Source organism: Poecilia formosa, unplaced genomic scaffold (genome assembly GCF_000485575.1).
Source record: "Poecilia formosa unplaced genomic scaffold, Poecilia_formosa-5.1.2 Scaffold481, whole genome shotgun sequence".
NCBI classification, from domain to species: domain Eukaryota; kingdom Metazoa; phylum Chordata; class Actinopteri; order Cyprinodontiformes; family Poeciliidae; genus Poecilia; species Poecilia formosa.
The window spans coordinates 318,061-326,500 of NW_006800420.1; the positions used below are offsets into that span (position 1 = coordinate 318,061).

Below are 8,440 nucleotides of genomic sequence, written 5' to 3' on the forward strand. Positions count from 1 at the left end.
ACGTCTGTCGGCTAACAGCAGAACGTCTGTTGGCTAATAGCAGAACGTCTGTCGGCTAACAGCAGAACGTCTGTTGGCTAATAGCAGAACGTCTGCCGGCTAACAGCAGAACGTCTGTCGGCTAACAGCAGAACGTCTGTTGGCTAATAGCAGAACGTCTGCCGGCTAACAGTAAGATCCTCCACACTGACAGCAGATGAGCTGCAGACCGTCCAGCAGGGGGCAGCCCAGCAGCAGGAAGCTCCCAGGTCACCTGTCTTCCTCTGTCTCGTTCTCTGAATCGTCCGGCAACGCCTTCAGCTCCGGCGGTCCCTGCGTCTCCTCCACCTTCCGCCTCTCCTTCCCAAACTCTGACGGGAAAATCTGGACAACAATACCCACAATGCACTGCTGTTACTCAGGACAAACAGGCCAATCTGGTTTGGTTCTGTGTGTGGGTAGAATAAAATCAGATTGTTGATCCAACATGGCGGCTTCCAACAGAGGGCCATGTGAACCCTGGGTCTTGTCTCTCAGGCACAGTTACCTTCACAGACAGCACAGCGCCCCCTTTAGGCACAAAGGAGCTGAACAGAGCCAGCAGATCTTTGGCCTTCAGGCGATCCCAGTCCATGTTACAGACAGCGAGCCGAGCAGAAACCTGGAACACGTTAGGACCTCGTTAGGACCTCGTTAGGACCTCGTTAGGACCTCGTTAGGACCTCGCTCTGCGCCGCCTCACCTGCTCGCTCCGTGGAGCGTCTCTGCACAGCTCCCCCCAGTCGTGTTCGATCTGCTCTTCCTCCTTCCTCAGGATGTCGTCCACATCATCATCATCCTCGTCTTCATCAGAGCTGGTCTCCATGTTTCCTTTTCCTCGGGCCAGATCCGGTCCGCTGTCATCCTCAGAGTCCAGACCAGACTCTTCATCATCATCATCATCATCATCATCATCATGATCATCATCTCCTGACTGATGCTCCACCTCTTCTTCATCTGAGGAAGACATGAATGCTAACTCTGTTAGCTTTAGCTGTCATTCTTTAGAACATAAAGAACTAAACAAGAGGAAATAAAAGTTCATCTGTGACTTTATTTAAACGAGCCGATTGAGCCCAACGTTTGTTTGACTGAGATGATTTTTTCCCCTGGAGACGATATTCGTTATGAAAACGTCTCATAGATGTGAAATCAGAGGACGAAAAATTCTTCTAACCTTTCTCTGCCGCTCTGCTTCCTCGTCCAAGATGCTTCTTCTGTCTCTGGACGTCCTCCTCCTCCTCTTCTTCATCCTCCTCCTCTTCTTCATCCTCCTCCTCTTCTTCATCCTCCTCCTCCTTCTCTTCATCCTCCTCCTCCTCCTCCAGCTGGTAGAAGCGCCTCAGGTCAGCGGCGGTGGACAGCTGGACGGGTCGTCCTCTCTTGTCCACCGTCTGCTTCGTCTGGAAGCGCCGGTCGTGGAACATGGACTGGAAACGTTTGTCGATCTTGACTTTGCGTTCTTTCTCTGGCATTTCCCAGAACCTGGGGTCCTTCTGGACCCGGCAGAACCGCTCATCGTTGGCCTGCTTCTTCCTGGACGACATGTTGGGGGGGCACAGCGCCACCTGCAGGACAGGAGCAGAACTGCAGGTAAAGGTGGAGAACCTTAAGCTTCATGACTCTCCTCTGGTTTAGTCGTTAGAAAAACATCCAGAGAAAATTTCTTTCCTGCTGCTCTAATCTTACTGTTGCTTTTATGTTGGGTAACCATGGCAACCAGGTGCAGTTTTTGCACCTGGGATCAGCTGATTGGCATCTGAAAAGCTCAAATAAAACCTGAAGGAGAAAGTTCAGAGGATCACATCCCAGAATCTGACGTCCTTCTAACCAAACGACCAGACAAACTGAAAGAGGAGCAGCAAAAGCAAAGGAGGCGGATTAGCAGAGCTAGCTAACAGCTGATGGAGCCATCAGTATGTTTCTGTGGAGTATCATCTCTCCTCAGCAGACACTGAGCTGTTAGCATGTTAGCATGTCATGACGGTCATGAGGCGGTCAAGCAGAAGCTTCTTCAGTCAGAGGCCTTTTCTGACTCGGTGCAGGACTGACTGCTACTGCAGATCCTTCCATCCTCAATATCCATAAACATATTTCATCCGTTCTGATGTCTGTGGATCTTCTTCCAGCAAACATAAATTAATACACCTTTTACCTTTGACCTCAACTGCAGCTGATCTGATCAGAACCGAACCGGTGGAAAATTCACACGGCAATAATTCAACCGAATCTTATCAAATCTGATTGGTTTATTATTTTCCGTCGGCTGGTTTTTACTTGGTGAATATGACGAACTGAACCTTTGTACCAGTTTATGATGAAATGAACAGCAGAAACATTAAAAACCACCGAGCCGATTATCGGAACATCTTATGGATCAGAAAAGTTCGGTCCAAATATGAGACCAATTAAAGTCTGATACCGAACCGGACCGGTTCGTTTAAAACCCAGAGAAAAGGCGCAGAGTTCGGCGAAGAAGAGGCTTAGCAGGTCCGACCAGAACCAGAACCAGAACCAGCGGCTGGAAATAAAATTAAAAGTTACCTTCTCTGATCCTCCTCACACGTGTTTTCCCAGCATGCACTCTGCTCCTTCGGCCTCTGACTCAGTACGGCGCGAAGAGAGGTACAAACAGCCCGAACCGCGGATTCCTCGGTGAACGTTCAGATTCGGGTTTTATGATCCAAATCATTTATACTTTAGTTCCTATAATAATCAGAAAATAAACGTTTTTATGTTTCTAAATAAAACTTTAATTTAACCAGTAAATGTGTTAAAAGGTAAAAAATAGTTTTAATTGCATTTAATTTCCATAACATGATAAAATGACCCAGTTATTATTACCAACTGCGTGATAAAAACTTGATGATTCATTTTGTTTTTGGACTATAAAACAGTTCAAACAGTCATGTGTTTATTGCTCATCATGAATTCAATCATATTTCAGGTTTTTTTATTTATTAAATTCACACGGAGATGCTTCATGCTTCGTGTTAATGAGCCTAAATGGTCCAAAGATTAAATAGAAAATATTATTTTTTCTCTACTCCAGTTTTTCAGTTGAAATATTTTCAGGTTTTATTTGTTTTTATTTTTCCAGGTTGTGAATTTAATCCCAGTAATCTGACTCCGGCTCCGCTCCCAGCCTCTGATCCATTTCCTCCGCTTGGATCCGCCTGCCGGGTTTTCCGACCGGCCGCGGTCGGAGGTCACCGAGGTCACTGCGGGCAGGAAGCCGCCATGTTGGACTTCTGGCTGGAAGCGGAACCATGAGCTGCCGGGGGATTCAGAAGCTCCTGCAGGGAGCCGGTTCTGGTCCGGCAGCGTGGTCCCGGACCCCCGCGGTCTCCTGCTGCTGCAGGCTCAGATCTGGACCCTGCAGGGCCCTGTCCGGACCCGGTTCTGGGGCCGGACCCGGTTCTGGGTCAGGCAGCATGAATGTGTTCAACAGGGAGATGAAGAGGAGGCAGAAGAACTGGGCCGCGGTTCTGCAGGACGGACACCAGTACGACTACCTGAGAGAAGAGGTGAAACTGGGGTTCGGTCCGGTTCTGATGATGGAGTTCAGTTTGGATTGTTATTGAAAATGTTTTTAGGTTTTCGTTCCTCTTGAGTTCAGTAATGGAACCATCAGAACCAGAACCTGATGGTTCTGGACTCTTCAGGTCTGGTTCTGGACCGGTTCTGGTTCTCCAGGAGGAACCGTCTCATCTGGATTTTGTGTTGTGCAGGTTGGCAGTCGAGTGGCTGATCGGGTTTATGACATCGCCAGGTGAGTTCTGGTTCTGGATCTGGTCCAGCAGGAACCATGAAACCAGTTAAATCTGACTGGTTTCCATCTGAAGTCCAGTCCGGCAGGTTCTGATCCGTTTGTCCTTTCCTCAGGTCGTTTCCCCTGGCTCTGGACATGGGAGGAGGAAAAAGTTACATAGCAGAACATCTGAGCAAGGTGAGGAAGAGGAGGGTGAGGAAGAGACTCCTCCATCCTGCAGCTCCAGCCTGAACTGGGAATCTTGTCAACTGGGAAAATCTTCCAGTTTTGGCTGAGTTTTTCCTCTCTGATGTTCCAGGAAGTGGTGCAGCGTTTGGTTCTGACTGACGTCTCCCAGCAGGCTCTGGTGAGTCCTGACCCACATCCCAGCGGAACCGGTTCATCCCAGCGGAACCGGTTCATCCCAGCGGAACCGGTTCATCCCAGCGGAACCGGTTCATCCCAGCGGAACCGGTTCTCTGTGTTGTGTTTCAGAAGCTGGGCCGGCGGTCGGAGATTCCCACCCGGAGCGTTGTGGCTGATGAGGAGTTCCTGCCGTTCAGGGAGAACAGTTTCCACCTGGTGGTGAGCAGCTTCAGGTGAGACGCAGCTTTACCTGCAGAGCCCGGCTTCCTCCACCAGGGGGCGCTCAGCTCAGGTCTGACCTCATCAGGTTTTACATGTGAGATGGATCAGGGAACAGATCAATACGGAGGCAAACAGAACAACGATTGACACGTAAACACAAGGAAACAAACGCAGCAGAAAAACGCTGCAAACAGAAAGTCCTCCAGACCAGTAGGGGGAGTCAGACACTAAACACCAAACGTCCAGGAGAAACAGAGGAAGACATGTTAGTCTAGCTTTTCTTCATGTCATTTTCAAACATGCGGGTTTTTACAGTATTACAGAACTGCAGCATATTAGATAAAACTATCTACTCCAGACTCCCCCTAGTGGTGTGGAGGACTTCCGTTCTGTACAGGATCCTGTTTGTAAAGTTACACTGTAAAACAATAACAGCAATAATTTGGTTTATTTAGCCTGTCATAAAGGAAAAACTATGGGTGTTCATTCTTTAAACGGTGTTTTATCTATATTCATATTTATAAATTTCATGGTTCTAAACTAAATTTATTTAATTCTGAGTTAAATCTCTAACTAAATATTTAGCTTGGTAAGCTAAACGCTTAGCTTACTACATATCTAGTTAGCAAGCTAAATATTTAGGTAACTATTTAGCTTATTAAATATGTAGTAAGTTTAGAAAATATTTCAGGTAATGAATATCTAACTAAATATTTGGCAAGTTAAATATTTAGCTTGCTAAATGTTTAGTCAGATTTACCCGAAATATTTAATCAACTAAATATTTAGATGAGATTTAACCCTTTAGTTTGTAGTCTTGCTGTCTGAAGCGACTCTCGTTTTCCTCTCAGCCTCCACTGGATCAACGACCTTCCCAGGGTGCTCAGCGAGGTACGGTCAGAGGTTCTGTGTGTGGTTCTGTTTGGGTCGGCTCCGCCCTCATGCTGTTCTCCCAACAGATCCATCGAGTCCTGAAGCCGGACGGTGTCTTCATCGGCGCCATGGCGGGTGGGGATACGCTGTACGAGCTGCGCTGCTCGCTGCAGCTGGCCCAGTCGGAGCGGGAGGGCGGCTTCTCGCCCCACGTCTCCCCCTACACCGCCGTCACCGACCTGGGGAACCTGCTGGGCCGGGCCCGCTTCAACATGCTCACCGTGGTGAGGTTCTGGTTCTGCTAGGCCCGATCCAGCAGTCGTTAGAGGTTCTGAGGGACTCATCTTGACTCAGTCCATTCCAAGTTTGGATTTATATCAAAATGAGCTAAATTGCTAATTTTAGCCTAAAGCTATGGCGTTAGCATGAGGGCTAACACTAGCATGTTGACCTGTAGTAGCATATTGCATGTTGTATGCAAACAGCAGTGTGTAGCAGCAATGCTAAAATGATCCAAAAGGCTAATGTTAGCCTAAGTGCTAGCATTAGTTCTGGTTCTGGACGGTTTCTGTAGTTGCTGAAGCGTTGACCTCGGTGCCGACCAGGAAGTTCCTGTATGGATCAATAAAAGTTTCCACCGCTCAGCTGAGCCACGTTTCTTCCTTAAGCAGCAGACAGTGAAGTGGTCTGACCTTTGACCCCTCTGTGTTTTCAGGACGTCGATGATGTTCAGGTTCATTATCCAGGAATCATGGAGCTCATGACGGACCTGCAAGGTACAGAGCTCAGAAATCCAAACATTAAGGTTTCCTGCAGGGCAGCAAACTGAGACATGTCGCCCCCTGCAGGCATGGGGGAGAGTAACTGCGCGTGGAACAGGCGCTCCATGCTGCACCGCGACACCATGCTAGCAGCTGCAGCCGTCTATAAAGGTGAGGAGACGCACTCTGGACCAATCAGATCTCTGATGGATGATGAGGTGGGAACCTGAGATTCTAAACTGGATTATCAGGGAGCCATGACGGGAAGCTGAACAGCAGAAATCTGGTTTTAGTTTCATCAGAACTCCGTCTGCAGCGTTTGGACCCGGTTTTAACTGGACTTTATGAACTTCCTGTTAGTTCCAGTAATCATTTATGGATTTATGGATTAGCTTCCAGCTATTTCTGGACTGAATGTTTATAATGTTGGCAATATTCTGTAAATCCTATAAATTTGTTAAAATGAGACTTAAATGACTGGTTAAAATGTCGCAGAGGCTCTTCATGATCGGAGGATAAGTGAAGGTCATCCAGATTCTTTTTCTGAGGTTCTGATCCAAAAACAAAAACTGATAAGAATTTAAAGCAGAAAGTTTGAAGTAATCCAGGTTTTAATCTCTTCATGCCTGTAATCTACCGGATTGGATTAATCTGGACTGATCCTGGACCAGCGGGACGTTTCATCCTGTCCGTCTCATTTCAGAGATGTACGGAAACCCGGACGGGTCAGTTCCCGCCACCTTCCAGATCCTCTACATGATTGGCTGGAAGCCTCACGAGTCTCAGGTGAGAGCAGAGTCTGGCCATTTACAGCCAATCAGCAGCAGGGAAACAGGCCCCGCCTCCTGAGCTGTGACTGCTCCCTCAGGCTGGGTTATATCTGTATGGAGGGCTGATCCTGCCAAAATCAAAATGATTTGATGATGTAATTAATGTGTTAAATATTCATAAATAAGAACTTTCTAAACTTAATTTCTTATACAGGTTGACAAATATTTTTGTTTTACTAATTTACTTCTTAATTAATTTTTTCATATTCTGTACTAATTTAATATCTACTACATTTACTTTGATTTGATCATATGTTGATTTATGTTCTCCAGGTTTTCCATCTTCTTTGTTTATTTCCATTTTTTCCCATTTTATTTTTTTGGATTAATTTTTCATTTTTTCTTGTCCTGTTTCCTTTTGAATTTAAATGATCTGAACATAAAAGAGAACATGAAGAAAATAAAAAAAATGTTAATAAACAAAAACAATGAGAAAAAGGGAGAAGTGAAAATCTGTCAATGCATAATTAAATCAAGTGACTGAACAAAAAAATAGTATTAAAAAAATACAGAACATGACAAACTTAGAAAAACATTTATAATAACAAGGAAACTCTTAAAACAGTGTTTAAAAATAAACTGGACAATAGTGATGGTGTTTAATTAATGCTGCTGAAAATGATAAGTATTAGTGTAAACCACTGTATAATCAAATGAGATGGAAAAGATCTTCATTTTTTTCTTTTGGAAGCAATATAAAGCAATATTTGGCACATGGATTACTTTTTGTTTTCAGAACTTACACTTTTATTTTTACAGAGCAGTTATGCAGCCATACATCAGTAATACATAACACAAGTGTTGACAATATGAAGTTTCCCATAAAATAAACATCTTATGACCTCAGCATCACATCTGCAGACTCATCGCCGTACAACCCAAGGATTCACTTTGGGCAGGACGGCTAAACACCAGCAGAGCTTCTGCGCAGGACAGAAGGAGCTTTTTGAAATCTAGGTTATCTTTTCCATTTGACATAATTCTCTTACTTTTTGAACCCACAAGTCGTAGGAAGGTGGTTCCAGTTGCATCCACCTGATTGTAATGCATTTCAGATGTACTTTGGTCCTTGCAGACCAGCTGGTATAATACCAAGTAATGCAGCTGTAACATCCTTTGGTGTCTGGAAAGATTTGGTTTGTAGCCCTGATCACCTCGTCCCAAAAGCTTTGAAGTTTGGGGCATGACCAAAATGTGTGTATGATTGGCGACTGCTGGGCCTCAGATCCTCCAACACAAGTTTGATAATTTAGGATCCATCTTAGCAAAGACATCTGGGGACCTGAAATACCTGCTAATAATTTTCCATTTATATTCCCGCCACATATTTCCATTATCAAATGGATTAACACAACGTTGCATTCTCTTTAGTTTTCTCTGGTCTGTAATGGAGACTTGAATTTAACGCGCCATTTCAAACAAAGGTTTTGAATGCGCTTCCTAACCAGAAGCTCCAAAGAGTTATTTAACAAACAATATGAGCTGTTCAATTTATTTTTAATATTGTATTTTCATACATTTTATGCTAGGGGTGCCCAAGTCTAGTTTTCCAGAGCTACCATCTGCAACTTCAGATGCGTTCCTTCTCTAACACACCTGGATCATTTACTCATTATAAG

At 45.1% G+C, this 8,440-nt stretch overlaps 2 protein-coding genes across 4 annotated transcripts in view; one reads left to right on the forward strand and one right to left on the reverse strand.

Moving 5' to 3' along the window:
- Window positions 1-2,698, reverse strand: part of esf1 (ESF1, nucleolar pre-rRNA processing protein, homolog (S. cerevisiae)) — a 6,806-nt gene extending 4,108 nt beyond the window's left edge. The window contains exons 1-5 of one of the 3 annotated variants that reach the window (XM_007578494.2): window positions 2,563-2,698; window positions 1,196-1,586; window positions 722-975; window positions 527-640; window positions 254-363 (exon numbers count right to left, since the gene is read on the reverse strand). In XM_007578494.2, the coding sequence (XP_007578556.1) occupies window positions 254-363; window positions 527-640; window positions 722-975; window positions 1,196-1,565 (848 nt within the window). In that variant the 5' untranslated portion in view covers window positions 1,566-1,586; window positions 2,563-2,698. The other 2 variants (XM_007578493.2, XM_016664357.1) reach the window with 2 other exon arrangements.
- Window positions 2,699-2,986: 288 nt separating this feature from the next.
- Window positions 2,987-8,440, forward strand: part of ndufaf5 (NADH:ubiquinone oxidoreductase complex assembly factor 5) — a 6,735-nt gene continuing 1,281 nt past the window's right edge. The window contains exons 1-10 of the mRNA XM_007578495.2: window positions 2,987-3,545; window positions 3,750-3,790; window positions 3,904-3,967; window positions 4,089-4,136; window positions 4,265-4,368; window positions 5,209-5,248; window positions 5,317-5,514; window positions 5,946-6,006; window positions 6,079-6,162; window positions 6,695-6,777. Of these exons, the coding sequence (XP_007578557.1) occupies window positions 3,288-3,545; window positions 3,750-3,790; window positions 3,904-3,967; window positions 4,089-4,136; window positions 4,265-4,368; window positions 5,209-5,248; window positions 5,317-5,514; window positions 5,946-6,006; window positions 6,079-6,162; window positions 6,695-6,777 (981 nt within the window). The 5' untranslated portion in view covers window positions 2,987-3,287. The remainder of the gene's footprint in view (window positions 3,546-3,749; window positions 3,791-3,903; window positions 3,968-4,088; window positions 4,137-4,264; window positions 4,369-5,208; window positions 5,249-5,316; window positions 5,515-5,945; window positions 6,007-6,078; window positions 6,163-6,694; window positions 6,778-8,440) is intronic.